General features: G+C 46.0%; 3 protein-coding genes across 5 annotated transcripts in view; 2 read left to right on the forward strand and 1 right to left on the reverse strand.

The window, feature by feature from the left end:
• RFC5 (replication factor C subunit 5) overlaps positions 1-8,578 on the forward strand; it is a 62,508-nt gene extending 53,930 nt beyond the window's left edge. For both annotated transcript variants that reach the window (XM_050748099.1, XM_050748098.1), the window contains exons 6-11: positions 1,725-1,884; positions 2,615-2,696; positions 3,789-3,918; positions 4,850-4,927; positions 6,662-6,716; positions 8,063-8,578. In XM_050748099.1, coding sequence (XP_050604056.1) covers positions 1,725-1,884; positions 2,615-2,696; positions 3,789-3,918; positions 4,850-4,927; positions 6,662-6,716; positions 8,063-8,159 — 602 coding nt within the window. In that variant the 3' untranslated portion in view covers positions 8,160-8,578. The remainder of the gene's footprint in view (positions 1-1,724; positions 1,885-2,614; positions 2,697-3,788; positions 3,919-4,849; positions 4,928-6,661; positions 6,717-8,062) is intronic.
• Positions 1-19,006, forward strand: part of SUDS3 (SDS3 homolog, SIN3A corepressor complex component) — a 1,028,644-nt gene that overhangs the window by 617,286 nt on the left and 392,352 nt on the right. The window lies entirely within an intron of this gene.
• Positions 10,512-19,006, reverse strand: part of WSB2 (WD repeat and SOCS box containing 2) — a 28,500-nt gene continuing 20,005 nt past the window's right edge. For both annotated transcript variants that reach the window (XM_050748074.1, XM_050748073.1), the window contains 5 exons: positions 15,479-15,579; positions 13,539-13,711; positions 12,401-12,511; positions 12,173-12,280; positions 10,512-11,553 (listed from right to left, as the gene is read on the reverse strand). In XM_050748074.1, coding sequence (XP_050604031.1) covers positions 11,391-11,553; positions 12,173-12,280; positions 12,401-12,511; positions 13,539-13,711; positions 15,479-15,579 — 656 coding nt within the window. In that variant the 3' untranslated portion in view covers positions 10,512-11,390. The remainder of the gene's footprint in view (positions 11,554-12,172; positions 12,281-12,400; positions 12,512-13,538; positions 13,712-15,478; positions 15,580-19,006) is intronic.

Genomic DNA, 19,006 nt, shown 5'->3' on the forward strand with positions numbered 1-19,006 from the left:
ACTGCTTGCCAAGTGAATGATTTGGCGGGGGGAGGGAGAGCACCCTGCGATTTGTCTGTCTTCGGAGGCCCAGTGCAGTTCTTTTCCCTTAAAGGACACTTGTCATCTCTCATTAAGATTCCAAGTGAATCAGCTTTGAGAGAAGAACGATCTTTAGGAGCTTGTGGGGAGGGAGTAGATGGCAGCACATGTTTAAGGAAAGGACGGGGGAAGGTGGGGGGAAGAGGAGCGGGTGAGGAGGAGAAGGGGGAGGAGAAAGGGAGGAGGAGGGTACAGGGAGGTGGAGGAGAAGGGTAGGGGCAGGTGGAGGAGGAGAAGAGGGGGTGGAGAAGGAGAGGAGGGGGAGGAGAAGGAGGACGAGGCAGAGGAGGAGGAGGTTGAGGAGGACAGTGAGAATCTCTCTGGTCCTAGAAGCTTGGCAGCCTTTCTTCGGCATCTTGTTCTGCCGAGTGACTGTCATTCTGGGCAGATCCCCATGTAAGAACATTGGGTACCTACAGAATGGAACTGGTGTCATAAGCAACTCTTTGTTCGGGTTATTGCTCCCTTGAGTGCTCTGAGGCCTCCAGACAGTCTCCATGGAAAAGTCTGCAAAAAGCCGTCCCCCTCCCTGCCCATAGAAGGTGAAGAATCATCAACCTGCCAAATATAATTTTATGTAAAAGGACAAGAAGAGGTCTCATAATCTTAATGGGATTACATGGCAAAAGTGCCAGAATCATGGTAAATGGCAAAAAGGAAGCATTTTGTAAAATTCCACGGAGGCATGTTTACCAGTTTGTGAAAGAGGAGTGGCTAGGCCGGGTGCGGTGGCTCATGCCTGTAATCCCAGCACGTTGGGAGGCTGAGGCAGGCAGATCACTTGAGGTCAGGAGTTTGAGACCCGCCTGGCTAACATGATGAAACTCTGTCTCTACTAAAAATACAAAAATTGGCCTGGCGCAGTGACTCATGCCTGTAATCCCAGCACTTTGGGAGGCCGAGGCGGGCGAATCATAAGGTCAGGAGATCGAGACCATCCTGGCTAACATGGTGAAACCCCGTCTCTACTAAAAATACAAAAAATTAGCTGGCGTGGTGGCACGCGCCTGTGGTCCCAGCTACTCGGGAGGCTGAGGCAGGAGAATCGCTTGAACCCGGGAGGCAGCGGTTGCAGTGAGCCAAGATCGCGCCATTGCACTCCAGCCTGGGTGACAGAGCGAGACTCTGTTTCAAAAAAAAAAAAAAGAGGAGTGACTAACCTCTGATCTGAAGAGGACAGAGCTGCCCTGTCTTGTTGCCGGCTGCATCTTCATTTGTTTACATTCTTTCTTTTTTGAGACAGAGTGTCACTCTGTTGCCCACGCTGGAGAGCAGTGGAATGATTTTGGGTCACTGCAACCTGCACCTCCTGGATTCTAGCAATTCTCCTGCCTCAGCCTCCCAAGTAGCTGGGATTACAGGCACGTGCCACCACACCTGGCTAAATTTTGTATTTTCAGTAGAGGTTTTGCCATGTTGACCAGGCTGGTCTCGAACTCCTGACCTCAAGTGATCCTCCCGCCTCAGCCTCCCAAAGTGCTGGGATTACAGACGTGAGCCACCGCGGCCGGCCAACATCCTCACTTGTTTGCAGTCTTGAATCTTTTCCTATACCCTTGTGACAACAGAAAAATTCAAGTTTTCTGGACTCTGAAAAATCAGAATGGAGTTTGACATGAGGTGGTTTTATTTTCTCTTACCAGTAATCGAGAAATTCACAGAGAATACCAGATTCTGCCTCATCTGTAACTATCTGTCAAAGATCATCCCTGCCTTGCAGTCCCGCTGCACGAGGTTTCGGTTCGGTCCCCTGACTCCTGAACTCATGGTTCCCCGCCTGGAACATGTCGTGGAAGAAGAGAAGTGAGTATTTTGCGGGTCTTTGGGGATGCAGTGTAGTAGAAACAGGCTTGTGGGATGACTGATGGTTCGTATGTAGAGGAGAGGATGTTGGAAAACGACTTTGCTGAGTGCCTAGCACAGGGGAGGCACTGGGGAGCGTCTACTGCTATCATTTTCTCTGCTGTCTCAAGGCCATTCCTCATAAAAGTCTTTTGGTACTTCATTTTTCTTGATTCCATCCTCCTCCCCTGGAAGCTGCCCAATTTCCTCCTACTCTTCTTTGTCATTGGAAACTGCAGGCTGCTGAGTCTCTTCTGCAAAGATGCTTCCAGCCTTTTTAGACTAGAAGGGAAGGTTCTGAGACATCACATTCTGTGTAATCAGATGCCAAACAAGTAGCCGACCTGAGCAGCTGCTTGTTGTAAAGGAGGAGTTTGGGCTGTGTGATCATGGCTTGTGCCAGGCCTCTGCTCCCCAGAGAGCAGAATTCAAGGCGACTGGCTCCATGGGAGAATGCTTGTTCCTAAATGCAGGCTGTTCTCGTTTTGGTTGGCTGTGAGTACTAATGTGAAGCCCAGGTCCCTAAAAACCAGAGTGAATTCTAGATCAGATAGATCACGAGATTATTAACTCTGTTCCTCTCTTTCCTTCATTCCTTTAAAGCCTTAATCATTCCAGACCATCTTGTTCCTTTGGTGAATGCTAGTGCTCTCAGGGGACCTCATAAATCCCTTCTGCTTATTTCTTTCAGAGTTGATATAAGTGAAGATGGAATGAAAGCACTAGTCACTCTTTCCAGCGGAGACATGCGCAGGGCTCTGAACATTTTGCAGGTATGGTCTCAGCAAATCCTTTTGTTTTTGAGACAGAGTCTTGCTCTGTCGCCCAGGCTGGAGTGTAGCAGCACAATCTCAGCTCAGTGCAACCTCCGCTTCCTGGGTTCAAGCGAATCCCCTGCCTCCTGAGCAGCTGGGATTACAGGCGCCCACTACCACGCCCTGCTAATTTTTGTATTTTTAGTAGAGATAGTGTTTCGCGCCCTGCTAATTTTTGTATTTTTAGTAGAGATAGTGTTTCGCCATGCTGGCTAGGCTGGTCTCGAACTCCTGACCTCAAGTGATCCGTCCGCCTCGGCTTCCTAAAGTGCTGGGATTACAGGCGTGAGCCACCGTGCCCGGCCTGGTCCCAGCAAATCCTGAGTCATTGTTTTGTCATAGTTTTTTAAGAAAGACCTAAGCAAAGGCATGATCAATCTGTACATTTAGAAATCTACAACTGGTAAGACCTTGATCTCATAACCTGCTGGATTTCCCCCTCCTCACTTTGTATTTTGATTAATTGAAAAAATCACTTGTTGCAGGGCCAGGTATGGTGGCTCACGCCTGTAACCCCAGCATTTAGGGAGGCCAAGGCAGGTGGATCACCTGAGCCCAGGAGCTGGAGCCCAGCCTGGGCAACATGGTGAGACTCTGTCTCCACTAAAAAAAACATGAGCCAGCTGTGGTGGTACATGCCTGTAGTCCCATCTACTCAGGAGGCTGAGGCAGGAGGGTGACTTGAGCCTAAGAGGTCGAGGCTGCAGTGAGCCGTGATCATGCCACTGTACTCCAGCCTGGGCAACAGAGCAAGACCCTGTCTCAAAAAACAAAGAGCAAAAGAAAATGTTTTAAAAACAAAAGGAGTCATTTGTTGGCAAAGAAGGCAAAGGGAGAAAAGGATTTGGCACTGGAATAGCCAACAGGCCGTGGCGTCCTCTAATGAGGGGACTCTTCCCAGTGTAGAACGTGTGGGTTCTAACTGCCTTATGCCCATGGAACTTTGCTGCCCACCTGTATTGCTGCCTTGGCAATTGCTTCTTGGCTCCCTGCAGCTTGGTGGCTGCTGTGACAGCCACTGTGATCTCCCCCTTCCCCCTCTCTGCACAGAGCACCAATATGGCCTTTGGGAAGGTGACAGAGGAGACTGTCTACACCTGCACCGGGCACCCGCTCAAGTCAGATATCGCCAACATCCTGGACTGGATGTTGAATCAAGATTTCACCACAGCCTACAGAAGTATCCTTTCTCATAACCTCCTGGCCAACAAGACCTGAAGTTGGCCCCAGGAGTTCAGGCTGCAGCCAGCACCCACACCTTGCTGGCAAAGCACAACTGGCTGCAGGCGACTCTGGTCAGCTTGTTGTGGGAGTGAGATGTCTGTAGGTGGAGTGCGTACTTGTCTTTAGCACTCCAGAGTTCTCCTTGGGGGGCGCTGACCTTCAAGTCAGGGTAAGGCTTGAAGCAGCTTCACTCCCAGATGGGAGAAAAGCTTAGGCCTTGGCATCGAAGATGCAGTAATTTTCAAGTGGTCAGTGATAGTGATAGCTCTTGTGCTGTGAAATTAAAGGCTGGGAATGGTGATACGAAGCCTTTTTGAAAATGCATTTGGGGCTGGGTGTGGTGGCTCATGCCTGTAATCCCAGCACTTTTGGAGGCTGAGGCAGGTAGATCACTTGGGGTCAGGAGTTCCAGACCAGCCTGGCCAACATGGCGAAACACTGTCTCTACTAAAAATACAGACATTAGCCGGGCGTGGTGGTGGGTGCCTATAGTTCCAGCTACTCGGGAGGCTGAGGCAGGAGAATTCCTTGAACCCAGGAGGCAGAGGTTGCAGTGAGCCGAGGTCGTGCCACTGTACTCCAGCCTGGGCGACAGAGGAAGACTCCATCTCAAAAAAAAAAAAAAAAGAAAGAAAAATAAAATGTAGTTGGCTTTATTCTCTACTAGAAGGAGGTACAACTCTATCTTTCAGAAAGCCTTTACTGAAGATGAAACAAAGAAAAATAAAGAATTGGAGTCCAACACGTGCAGCTTCAAGATGAAAGAGAAACAGTTGTTGGGATTAAAAGTCCTACTTTAAAAAGTCACTTGCCAGGGTTTGGATTCAAAATTCTCTGCAGTATGTTTGTTCTGGAACTTGTTCCCTTTGCCTTAACTGCTCCTCTAGATATTACAGAGTTGAAAACTCTGAAGGGGTTGGCACTGCATGATATCCTGACAGAGATACACTTGTTTGTGCATAGAGGTAACTGACATTAGACCCCAGCTGAGAAGCTGTGGAGAAGGTAGCCTGCTTTGGGGTTAAGGATGGTTAGGACAGGAGGCTTCATTCTTGAAGCAAAGAAACTAATGAAGTGTAAATCAGACCCCTTCTTGTTAGCAGTTCTGTCTTGCCACTGTTTAAAATTTTGTTCCAGAGCTGGGTAGGGTGGCTCAAGCCTGTAATCCTAGTACTTTGGGAGGCCGAAGCAGGCAGATCACCTGAGGTCAGGAGTTCAAGACCAGCCTGGGCAACATGGTGAAACCCCATCTCTACTAAAAATATGAAAAATTAGCCGGGTGTGGTGGCACACGCCTGTAATCCCAGCTACTTGGGAGGTTGAGGTGGGAGAATCATTTGAACCTGGGAGGTGGAGGTTGCAGTGAGCCAAGATTTGCCACTGCACTCTAGCCTGGGCAACAGAGCTAGAGTTTGTCTCAAAAAAAAAAAACAACTGTTCCATAAACCCTCTTTTAATATCTAGAACTGCTGGGGAGAGTGAAAACTCCTGGAGGCTAACTTTATTTCCTCTAGGGGTTTGTATTTTATAGCAGTAAGTAGTATATATTAATTCACATTTCTAAAAAAAAAACACACAGTCTCTATCTATATCTGTGTATCTGTCTAGATATATATTCCCAGAAAATAAAGAGAAAATATGTAAACATGTAAACCAAAGCAGGCTTAAGGAAAACATCTTCAGTTCCACACTTGCCTGTACCTTCTACACGGAGAACTGGTTCTCAACCTTGGCAGCAGATAGGGGCACTCCAGACAAATAAAGTCAGCTTCTCGGAGGAGAACCAGGCATCCGTATTCTCTAAGCTCCCCAGGTGACTTGTGTAGGCTTTCGGAGAAGCTCTTCCCTCCACAGTGGCCAACTGCGGATGGAGACTTAACTGGGTCAATGAATGTTGGTTCTGCCCAGGCCTTCACAGACCTCTTCCTGGCTGGCCCATGCCATGCCTTCTGCCCAAAGTATGGTTGGCTCAGGCCCTGCTCTGCACCTTGATTGTGGAAGCTGAGCATAAACCAACTTTTAAAAAAATCTGTTGTTTGTGCTTGGTTTTTAAATGGGGACAGGCTGGGTATGATGGCTGACGCCTGTAATCCCAACACTTTGGGAGGTCGAAATGGGCAGATCATTTGAGCCCAGGAGTTCGAGACCAGTCTGGGCAATATGGTGAAACCCCATCTCTACAAAAAATACAAACTAGCCAGGCATGGTGGTGCACATCTGTAGCCTCAGTTACTCAAGAGTCTGAGGTGGAGGATCCCTCAAGCCCAGGAGGTCAAGGCTGCAGTGAGTCATGATCACACCATGCCACAGCACTCCAGCCTGGGCAACAAAGCAAGACCCCCTCTCAAAATAAAGTAAAATACAGAATAAAAACAGCAAGTGGGAACTCAGCATTCAGGTTAACTTGTAGAGCTACCCAGCTGCTAAGAACGGTGTGATCTTTGGTGTTCTCAGGATCACTTTGGTATCTGCTCATTTTCCTTTTTGAATACCCTATAAAGCAGCACAAAATCGAGTGGGTAAAAAGTATGAAACCAGCACCGTTTTTACTCTTAGAGGTGTGGTATCTAGTGAGCAGGCTGAGGCCTCGGGACTAGTTCAGTATTAAGGATTTGATGTTGAAACTCATTTGTCCTCTGTGGGTTTTTTGACAGTAGAGAGTGACAGACCTAACTTGTTTGATTTTGTTTTTCCCTCAGTTGACTTTCCGTCTTCAGTTCGAATACATTTATTGACCAAAATGGCAGACATTGAGTGAGTACTTCTCCCAGTTTTCAGTTTTCATTCTTTTCCTCCTTTTTCTCCCTGTTGTGAGTTGTTTCAACTTTCTTGGTTTCAGTTTTTTTTTTTCCTAAATCGTTCACATCCAGTAGAATCCAGTCTGGTGATATTGAATGGAATGTGGGGAAGGGTGAGCTGCTTAAAGAACACGGGGATAAACTCACAGGTCAAGTACAGATCAGTTACGTATCTGACATGAAGGCCTTTCCTTGGACCTCACAGGCTCGGCCCACATTGATTCTGAAAATGCCCTTGTTATTTGGGAGGCCTGCTTCGCTTCAACCACCCAGCTGTTATGAAGGCATTTTGGCATACTAAAGCATATTGGGGGGAAAAGTAAACACAAACTCAATTTTCTGCTTTGCCTGGTTCCGTAAACACTGTTATTAGCCCCCAGCGAAGCTGGCAGCTATCATTTAAGTAGACAGCATTGGGTTCAACAGAGACGTCAGCATAGGCCAACTAATTTGTGGCATTGGCTTTCACAGGCACAAATTAGGTCACCTCTCTTCATTGCATTGTGAATATGACGATTTTGCTCTCAGTGGCTGGGCATTTAAAAGGTGGCAAGAGGAACTCCAGTGTCCTGCTTTACTGACTAGACCACAGACCCACCAATATATCAGCCAAACTTCCCAGTGAAATGGCTTAATTAAGAGGAAGGAAATCTCCGTTTTGTTTCCCTCTTAATGTATTTTGCCGACAAAATAATCCTTCATTACATAAATTTTGTATATCTGTATAGTTAGGACAAAGTTAAGTTCAGAACACCACTGTTGATACCTAATACTTTATTTCTTTTTTTTGAGACAGAGTCTCGCTCTGTTGCCCAGGCTGGAGTACAGTGATGCAACCTCTGCCTCCCAGGTTCAAGCCATTGTCCTGCCTCAGCCTCCTGAGGAGCTGGGATTACAGGCATGCACTACCACGCCCGGCTAATTTTTGTTTTTTGTTTGTTTGTTTGTTTTGTAGATAGGGGTTTCACCATGTTGGCCAGGCTGGCCTCAAGTGATTGGCCCGCCTCCCAAAGTGCTGGGATTACAGGTGTGAACCACCGCGCCCGGTCTGATACCTAATAATTTTTAAAATTGAATCTGTTCTTATGAGTTTGAAACATAACATTTATAAATCAATGTGTAGGGCAAAGAAGAAAATGTTAGGGGGACACATACAAGATTGCCGTCCAGGGTAAATTTGTTTTATCACTTCCCATCCCCACTCCTTCAACAGATTTTCAGTCCTAGATCTCTTTTTCCCTTAAGAAAAGGCAGCTGTGTGTGGTGTCTTTTTTCTTACCCTGTGTGTTTGCTTTCTGTTAGGTACAGGCTTTCTGTTGGCACCAATGAGAAGATCCAGCTGAGCTCCCTCATTGCTGCATTTCAAGTCACCAGAGACCTGATTGTTGCAGAGGCCTAGATGCTCCGAGGGCTGTTCACAATTCTCAGGGCTCTGCAGTGACGGAAGAACAGAGGACAGTTCCGGGATGAACTGCAGCCTGGGGTCGTGGGATGAACCAGTCACTCTAAATCTTGGAAAAACTCCTTTCCAGGACAGGATGGGCAGGCATTTTTAAAAGTACCATTTTTGTGGTGGTTTGGAGCAGAGATGTACAAAATAATTTTAATGTATAACTCATACTGCCCATCTTTTATAGGGGAAAAAAATAACCTTTTTTATTTTAAAGTTATAAGGCTTTTACCTTTTAGTTGCTTGGATGACAGGGAATTAGCCTACCCCATTTTGGTCTGGAACAGAAGACTTTCAAATCTAATATGGTCCAAGTGTCTTCCTACTCAAGGTAAACATCATCTCCAAAATTACATTTACGATTCTAATATTTGGCATTGTGTCTTTATCTAATTTAAACAGATGTTAACGAACGTCTGGCCAAAACTATTATACTTTTATAAGATGAGCTGAATTCTCTGACTTTAAAAACTGGTCTTTTTATTTACCCTTTGTGGTAGAAGAGTTACCAGCAGGTTCCAAATTGATGTGGATGATAGGAAAAAAATTTTAATTTTAAATATAATATAGAGCCTTAAACTATGCCATTGGGGGGCAGAGGCTGTATAAAACACACTTGTTTTCATGCAGGAGAGGGGCAAGTAAGATTGAGCCTGACTGTAAACCTAGAACTGTGGGAGGACTGGGACTTTTGTACAAATTTCACATTTATTTTATAGCAATCATGCTGCATTTGTGTTAGTGTTCTTTTTTTTTTTTTTTTTTTTTTTTGAGACGGAGTCTCACCCTGTAGCCTAGGCTGGAGTGCAGTGGCCAGATCTCAGCTCACTGCAAGCTCCGCCTCCCGGGTTCACGCCATTCTCCGGCCTCAGCCTCCCGAGTAGTTGGGACTACAGGCGCCTGCCACCTCGCCCGGCTAGTTTTTTGTATTTCTTAGTAGAGACGGGGTTTCACCGTGTTAGCCAGGATGGTCTCGATCTCCTGACCTCGTGATCCACCCGTCTCGGCCTCCCAAAGTGCTGGGATTACAGGCTTGAGCCACCGCGCCCGGCCAGTGTTCTTTATAATAAAAGACAAAGCAGCCTGTTGGCTGGCTGTGTTACAAGTGACTCTTCCTTAGACAGCTAGAAAGATGCTGACTTTGTCAAACTTGCATTTATATGAGAACCTTCCGTCTCTAATATCACAGAATAAACTTTCTTTGGATGCTGTTCTTTATATAAGTGTCAAATTCTTAAACTTCTAACGGAAAAAGTCACTATTCCCTTTATTCGTGGAGGACTCAACTCCTTAAGGACAGTGGCAAAGTTTGAAGCTAAATCTGATGGCCAACTAGGCCTTAAACCACCCAGAGGCTCAGCCTCTGCTGTACCTGGAACTTCAAGATAACCATGAAATGCAAACGTTGGCCAGTTGGTTCCTAGCTCTTCCACTGTACTACTTGTTTTATCTGTTTATTTTTTGAGGCAAGATCATGCTGTGTCACGCAGGCTGGAATACTGTGACACGATCATGGCTCACTACAGCCTCCAAGTCCCAGGCTGGAGCAGTTCTCCCACCTCAGCCTCCTGAGTAGCTAGAACCACAGAACCACAGGTACATGCCACCACATCCTCAGCCCCGAGTAGCTGGGGCTACTGTGCACACCACCACCACACTAAGTTTTTTGGCTATTTTTTTTTTTTAAATAAAGATGGGGTCCCGTCTCACTCTGTTGCCCAGGCTGATCTTGAACTCCTGGGCTCAAGCACTCCTCCCACCTCAGCCTCTCAAAGTGCTGGGATTACAGGCATGTGCCATCACACCCAGCCCTGCTTGTTTTAAAAGGGGACTTTTTTTTTCTTAATGGAAAAAAATGAAACAGAGCCAAAAGCTTTTTTTTTTTTCTTTCCTTCAATGAAAGCCTCTCATTTTGAAAAGACATGTTTTTCTTCAAGCAACAAAGGTGGTAGAGGAAATTCCTCAACTTTCTCAACAAGTCATGTAATGTTACACTGGCCTCCATAAAGCACCGATTAAGAAAGCTAAAGAATAAGATGTTGTATTTCTTTTAAAATAATTTAAAATATATTAAATTTTCCTAAGGCAGGTTTTGTTTGAATGAGGTGTCTTGATTAGATAACTACATGCCACTGAAGGAGAACAGTACTTTTAAGGAGCTATTTTTGTTTCGCAGTAGAGTTGAAACCAGCTGATTAATCCAATGAAGTTAAACAGCAGAGACAGATCTCGTACATAAAAGTATCAGCTAAAGTCATGACTACACCAAGTCTTTACACAATTAAGACATCTTTGCAACTGTTCAGTTTAAGTACTACGGTTATTAGATAATCGAGAAAAACATAGTTGTACCTTAACACCTGTTGAGGTCTGGCCAAAACTATTGAGAAAATACAAATAAATATGATGATGATAAATGGCCACTGATAACTCAGTAGCCATCTGAATAGTCATGCAGTTTAAGAATACATCCTTGTATAATCTGACATACAAATTTGTCATCTCCTGCACATGCACACCATTGTTAAAAAAAAAAAAAAAAAAAAAAAGCCAATAATAGTGTCTCGATCAGTCAGGAGCACGGCCTCTGATTCCCCTGTAATTTAGTTAAGCTAAATTAATACCTCATACCAAATGGCTCCAGGAAAACTGTCCTGCAGGTCAGAAGGGAGCCCAAGAAGAAAAGCACTTGGCCAACATCGAAGCAACTCTGACCACAGCAGGAGAGAACTTGAACCAATGCTACCACTGCATCAGTAACACAAGGATAGGTACTAGGCAGAAGCCATCCTTCCCAGTGGAGGGAGTGTGAGCTGCTCTGCCACTAGAGAGGCTCTGGAGGCCTACTTACTTGTATAATCAAAACAACATCAGTAACTGCACTTTGAATCAAAACGACTAGAAAGAGTTCAACACTTGCTGTTTGTAACTGGACTGAAGATTTAAGGTAAAGCTCTGTTGCCATGCAAGTGGAATCTCTTCCTCTAAGACTGACTTTCACATGCCAGGGAGAGAAAGATCCATGACTAGTACACTGGAATCTGGTTTTGCTACATTCTATTCACAATCCCGAAGAAATGCTATTTGAATCCAAGACCAGATGTTTGGCCCATTATTCCAGCACCTCCCTTTAACAGGACGATCTACCCTGCTACAAAGAAACACAAGATGTGGCGTTGCTTAAAAAGTCCTGTATGTGAGGAACTCTTTCATTTTCTTGGGGATTGGCAGTGCTAGGACTTGGTAAGTTGTTAGGAAACTTCGAAGGGCTTTCCGGCATAAGTGCTTCAGTGAGGACAGCACCCGAGGAGCTGTCCAGAACTGGACGTGGCCATCTCTTGTCCTGAAATGAAACAAACCGATGCTGTGTTAAGACAGAGCTTGGATGTTCATGTTTTCATGAGGATGGATACTCAAGTTTCTGTTTTGACTGGAAAGAGCGGAGTCTTCAGAGAGTGAAATGTAACCCTGACCGTGGAAATGGATGTAAAAGTTGTGGTGCTGAATAATTAAGGCTGCTGATAGGATTAGAAAAACTCAAGACACCTTTGATACCAAAGTGCTCTCTCTCCGCACAGCCCTTTCTAAATCTGACCACAGTCAGTTCTAAAGTAATAGGAGGAAGAGTGCCACCTACTGAATTATAGATGTTACCTGTAAAGTGGTCTTTTAGCCCTAAATAGTTTCCCATATATTATGCATCATCTCAATTTTATTCTCCCTTGTGAACTTGGCCCATTAGGTGGCATGACTTACAGGTCTTTAATTACATTTAGGTTAAATATTCAGAGAAAATGGTACACTGTATTAGCAAAATCGATCATTTGAGTTTTATATAATCTTGAATTGCCTTAAAGGTTTCCTCATAGGCAAGAAAATTCTAGATGGTTTCTTTCCTTAAAAAGCTCCATGGTATACTCAGCAGAAACCACCACCCATCTGTTCAGCTAACAAATACATACCCTGTGGCAATGACTCCACCATGTGGAAAAAATGTGCAGCAAAGACCATTGGTCATAGGAGCAAATGCTATGGGAGTTTTCAGTTCCAGGGCCCAGATCCTGAGGAGTCTGGATGGGGAGAGAGAACATCCACACATTAGCTGACCCAGGGCAAGACCAGGAGGGCTTTGCTGCCATTACTTGCAAGCACTTGTTCTGAGGTCACGTAAAGAGAGTTCTATTTGTTACCTGTCATCTGCCACCGTGGCAAGGTACAAGCCTTCTGGAGAGAAGCACACAGATCTCAGTGAGCTAATGTGGACATCACTGTCATCCATGGCGGGGTCAACCTGGGTGTGGCTGAGAAGGAAAGAAACAGGATGGCAGGCCTGGAGTGATGGCTGCTCTCCACCCTCCATCGTCACCCCAGGCAGGAAGCCAAACTGCCGTGGCTATAAAAGGACTCAAGATGCACTTGTGTGCCCCTCGTGGAAAAGCTTGGGATTTGCACACTGGGAAAAAAAGGATATCTCAGAAGGCTCCAGGTGTCCTGTGGAGGAACTGAAGGGTTACTAACACTTCCTTGTGCTAATTGGCTTATGCAAAGTAGGTCAGCCCTCACTTTAATGCCACAATAGAAACTGCAAGTCTTTTTTAGGCTAAGATACATGATAATTATAGGACTGCCTATTATTTGCTTCATAAAACAACAGACACAAAAGGAAAAAGGAGACCAAGTTTATGAGAACATGAAACTCATTTTGGAAAGCACAGTTTCGATTAAGAGGCTCTTTCTGAACTTGTTACTACAGTTATTAGTAAATGGAAATAAAGAGTCATATTGAGGCTTCATAATGCTGATTCCAAAGAAGTACATGCAGCCGCCTGAATCGGGAGACGGGAAGACACTCAAAGCTACTTGAGAGGGCTTAACTGACAAGGCATCACTAAGAAGCAATGAACCAGTCCAGGCGCAGTGGCTCATGCCTGTAATTCCAGCAGTTTGGGAGACGAGGCGGTGGATCACCTGAGGTCAGGAGTTTGAGACCAGCCTGACCAACGTGGTGAAACCCCATCTCTACTAAAAATACAAAAATTAGCCGGGCCTGGTGGCACACGCCTGTAGTCCCAGCTACTCAGGAGGCTGAGGCAGGAGAATCGCTTGAACCTGGGATGTGGAGGCTGCAGTGATCCAAGATTGCGCCACTGCCCTCCAACCTGGGTGACAAAGCGAGACTCCATCTCAAAAGAAAAAGAGACCCACTGTGCCTTTTTATCCAGCTTTTCCCCCTCCCATGTCCCAGACTCTAAAAGAGACATGTCTAATCCCAGGCAGGTTCCTCATCAGTCCCCCTACAAAAAAGTCATAGCAGGATTCAGTCCTTACTGGAGTGACCTCAGCCTTTCGCCGGTGTAGGGGTCCCACATAATCACATTGGTATCGTAAGAAGCCGTGACAAGCAGGGCAGAGTCGGGGGAGAAGTCACAAGAGACAACACTGCTTTGATGGCCCTCTAGCTTCCGAATTAACGTGTAGGACCTCATGCTCCATAGAAAGACCTGTGGAAAGTAAGAAGTGCCTGGTTAGGGCAGAAGCGAAGTGCTTAGGACTCAAATGGAGGGAGGGAAAGGTACCACCACCAAATCTTCTGCAGGCCTTGTGGCCAGGTCAAGTTGATTCTCTATCCCTTTCCTACAGCTCTTCCAGAACCTGTCGTATAGGTTTAAATAAGGTAACTGGTCTGGATTTTTGAGGATTTAAGCCAACAGACATGCTCAAGGAGCTCACTATAAGAGAGAATAAACCAGACCAGCCTTAGGAAGCCCCCCGCTGAAACGCATGTGCAGAGACTTCGGAGTCTGCTTCTGAGTCCTGTTTGCCAACAGGGTAGTACGTGCTGATGAAGACCTGAGCCAAGTGCTATCTTATTCCACTTAAAAGTTGGTGGCCAGGCATGATGGCTCACGCCTGTGATCTCAGCATTTTGGGAGGACAAGGTGGGTGGATCACATGAGGCCAGGAGTTTGAGACCAGCCTGGCCAATATGGCAAAACCCCAAATACAAAAATTAGCCAGGCATGGTGGTGTACGCCTGTAAGCCCAGCTATTTGGGGGGTTGAGGCAGAAGAATCACTTGAGCCTGATAGGTGGAAGCTGCAGTGACCTGAGATCACGTCACTGCACTCCAGCTTGGGCGAAAGAATAAGACTGTCTCCAATTTTTTTTTAAAGGGTCAGAAGTGAAATCTGCGGCCACCCCACAAAGTAGTGGCAGCCTGTCAAGGCATTTTACACCCCCCACCTTGTGTATGGAACCATGGAAATCTGTCCCAAGACTGTGTCTCTAACCTAGCTCATCACTTTAAACCTTTGTGAGAAGCATTAAGAGGATTTTATTTTCATTCCTTTAAGAAAACCCTCAGGCCAGGCACGGTGGCTCACGCCTGCAATCCCAGTACTTTGGGAGGCCGAGATGGGTGGATCACCTGAGGTCAGGAGTTCGAGACCAGCCTGGCTAACATGGTAAAACCCCATTTCTACTAAAAATACAAAAAATTAGCCAGGCGTGGTGGTGCACACCTGTAATCCCAGCTACTCGGGAGGCTGAGGCAGGAGAATAGCTTGAACCCGGGAAGCGGAGGTTGCAGTGAGCCAAGATTGTGTCACTGCACTCTAGCTTGGGCAACAAGAGCGAAATTCTGTCTAAAAAAAAAAAAAAAGTAAAAAAGAAAACCCGCATATTCCAAACCACAAATAAATGATGAGCCACCAGGACTGTACCAAATGGTGAACTCTCAACCTTCCCTTCAGTCACTTGCAGCAAGTGGCTCAACGCAACACAAAATTCAAACAGAAACTGTTCTCAAATTGTTCTTGGATTTCTAATACATGTTTGTTTTTTCAATTAACAGGATTTCAGGACAAAGTTCAACAAGTAACTACACTGACATGATTTGAATTGGAAATCCAAATTAGAGAGATTCAAATTTGATGGTTCAAAGGAAATTTGGACTCACATGTGGGCTGCAACTTTTAAAATCTCAGACTCCAAGAAGAAAAGAAATTTAAAAAGCAATCATTTTCCCATTTTGTAAAGGGAAACAGACCTCTGATGACAGGAGCAACCTGTTTCCAGATCCCTCCTGTCTTTGGGTTCATGTTAAAGTGCAAGTCACAAGGGAGTTTCGCAGGTGGCAGCCACGGTCCACCAGCATGCCTTCTATTGGGGTGGATTTGCGGACGATTTTGAGAACACTCACACACACCAGGCCACCACTTCAGACCTCCACGTCTCAGTGAATTAAAGCAATAATGCTGGAGACTCACCGACTTCTCTCCAGCTGCAGAGCACAGCATGCTGCAGTCTGGGGAGATGGAACAGCAGTAAACCCACTGCAGGTGGCCCGATAACACTTGAATCTGTTTACCTGGCAGAAAAAAGAAGCAAACGATGAGCCAATCCTCAAAACAACAAAGCAGGAAGACTGGAGAACTGGGAGAACTGGGGTGGTAACAGCCCCCCGCCCAGTATACCCATCAGCTCCTATCAGCTGGGCCCAAGGGTCCAATTTTCAATTCAGAGTAAGAAATATGACCAGATTTGTCATTTAAACACCTATAATCTGTGAATATGATATTCTAATTCCCCACGGAAACCATTACCTATGGCTTCAACACAATCTGTAAGATCAGTAAAGGCGAAGGGGTATGGTGATCACTTTTTTTTTTTTTTTCCTGAGATGGAGTCTCACTCTGTCTCCCAGGCTGGAATGCAGTGGCGCAATCTCAGCTCACTGCAACCTCTGCCTCCCAGGTTCAAGTGATTCGCCTGCCTCAGCCTCCTGAGTAGTTGGGATTACAGGCACGTATCACTGTGCCCAGCTAATTTTTGTAGTTTTAGTAGAGACAGGGTTTCACCATATTGGCCAGGCTGGTCTCGGACACCTGACCTCAGGTGTTGACCACTTTCTAAATATAATCTTGAATTGCCTTAAAGGTTTCCTCATAGGAAACCATATCAAAGGGAGCCTTTGATAGCAGAGAATGTTCTTTTTCGGCTCCCCAACCACCTCAAGTACCCTGAATCATCATTCCCAATTTTGAGAGAGAGTTTATCTTCAATTCTCCCTCATTTAAACTGTAAAGGTTTCTCTGTAATCACAAGGATCCTGCTGCAGACTGTCACCCTGCCAGCCTTGCCAGGATGTCCAGATGAGCAGTGTTGTGGAGTCATTAGGGGCACACATTCTAGAGTCAGACAGCTTGGGTTTGAATCCTGACTCCCCTGCTAATTCAGCACATAACCCAGGGCAACTCACACAATCTCTCCAGCTCTTGCTTTAAAAAAAGCCCGTCCATATAGGGGATGGGTGAATAAATGGTGGTATATCTACCCCATTAATGCAGTTGGAATTAGAGACAGATTTTCCATGGGGTACCTACCATTTAATGAAAAATGCGAGATGCAGGGGAAAATCGTGAAGATATATGATTCCATTTTTGTGAAACAATGACCCAAAAGCCATGAATGCAAATGTGTGTGCACAGGATTATATAAGCAGAGAGAAAAATATGGAAGGGTATATACTAGGCTCCTAACACGGGGTACCAGGATGCAGGGGAAGAGGGGAGGATGACGACAGCAGGGAGGGCAAGAGAGAGAATTGGGAAGGAAAGAGCCAAGCAAGAAAGAAGAAAAAAGAATTGTTATATGCCTGTACATGGTCATATATATGAATTTATTGAAGTTTATGCGGATGTATGGATCTACAAAAATTAGTACTTTTTATTTTTAATTTTTATTTATTTACTTATTTTGAGACAGGCTCTTGTTCTATTGCCCAGGCGGGAGTGCAATGGCATGATCTCAGCTCACTGCAACCTCTGCCTCCCGGGTTCAAGTGATTCTCCTGCCTCAGCCTCCCGAGTAGCTGGAATTATAGGCACCTGCCACTACGCCCTGCTGATTTTTATATATTTTTAGTAGAGTCAGGGTTTCACCATGTTGGCTAGGCTGGTTTCGAACTCCTGACCTCGAGTGATCTGCCTGCCTTGGCCTCCCAAAGTGCTTTAATTAATATTTTTAAAAAGTCATGGTGCCTGTAGTCCCAGCTACTCGGGAGACTGAGGCAGATCACTTGAGCCCAGGAGGCAGAGGTTGCAATAAGCTGAGATCGCAGCATTGCACTCCAGCCTGTGCAACACAGTGAGACTCTGTCTCAAAAAAAAATAAAGGTCAATCATAGTTTCTTCAGCCGTCAAATCTCAGGGTGCTGTGAGTACTGAATAAATTAAGGCCTGTTAGGTCAGTGGGGCAGCACCCGGCAGCTGGGAATGCAACTTTATTCCCCTCCTCTCCTTGAAAAGCTCTCATAATTGGCCTGCTCCATCCCACCCACTCTCAGTCACACTCACTTGGTCTTTCCTTCCCAGTCATCAAGCGATTTCCAGATCCACGGCATGGACCTTCCTGAGATGGTGGCAAGCTGCCTCAGTACACGCATTAAGCCAGCATTTAAAAAGGCACTGCCAGAGGAGCGTGGTACCTCACACCTGTAATCCCAGCACTTCGGGAGGCTGAGGTGGGCGGATCCCTTCAGGTCAGGAGTGCAAGACCACCCTGACCTTACCTTCATGGCAAAACCCCATCTCTACCAAAAATATGAAAATTAGCCAGGCATGGTGGCACACACCTGTAGGAGGCTCTGTCTTAAAAAAAAAAAAAAAAAAAAAGGCACTGCCTTGGAGAAGGTGCCCTGATCAGCAGCGTATCTTAGACTGTGTGATTACAGGTTCCACTAGAGTAGGTCAGGCGCAGTGGCTCACTCACGCCTGTTATCCCAGCACTTTGGGAAGCCCAGGTGGGCGGATCACTTGAGGTCAGGAGTTCGAGACCAGCCTGGCCAACATGGTGAAACCCCGGCTCTACTAAAAATACAAAAAATTAGCCAGGTGTGGTGGCTTATGCCTGTAATCCCAGCTACTTGGGAGGCTGAGACACAAGAATCACTTGAACCTGGGAGGCGGAGGTTGCAGTGAGCTGAGATCGTGCCACTGCACTCCAGCCTGGGTGACACAGTGAGACTCCGTCTCAAGAACAAAACAAAACAAAAAAAACCACCTAGAGTTATCTGTGTGATCAGATGCCTTCAGATGAGGATGCACATGCACCGCCTTAGTTTGTTTGACAAGTTGCTATGGACTAAATGTGTCCCCAACACATAAAGCCCTAATCCCCAATGTGATGGTATTAGGAGGTAGGGCTTTTGATAAGTCAATAGGACATGAGGGTGAAGCCTCAGGAATGGGATTAGTGCCCTTAGAAGAAGAGACATGAAAGAGAGAGATCTCTGCCAGATGAGGATATAGACAGAAGGTGGCTGTTTACAAGCCAGGCAGCTGGTGCTCACAGACACCAAAACTACTAGCACCTCGCTCATGGACTTCCCAACCTTCAGAACTGGGAGAAATAAATGTCTGTTGTTTAAGCCACCTAGTCTCTGGCACTGACTAAGATACAAGTTTTTGGGCTCACTGCTAAAAGAGCAGGAGAAAGGTCCCTCCCATGGCTGTGTGGAGCTGGACAGTCATAACTTGGGAGAGAGTGCCAGTGCCTTCACACCATGGGGATGAGTGGCCTCTTCATAACTCTCCTTCCAATCCCTCCCGCCCCTGATCCTCTTCATGACCCTTTACCACTGCCTCCTTCTAATCCCTCCAGCCCCTGAGCCCCATCCAGGGCTGGAGGGATTGGAAAAATGGCATTGCAATAAATTCCCCTTTCTTATGTCACATTTTTTTTTTTTTTGAGACAGAGTCTCGCTCTGTCGCCCAGGCTGGAGTACAGTGATGCAA

This window comes from Macaca thibetana, chromosome 11, assembly GCF_024542745.1.
Source record: "Macaca thibetana thibetana isolate TM-01 chromosome 11, ASM2454274v1, whole genome shotgun sequence".
Classification (NCBI taxonomy): Eukaryota; Metazoa; Chordata; class Mammalia; order Primates; family Cercopithecidae; genus Macaca; species Macaca thibetana.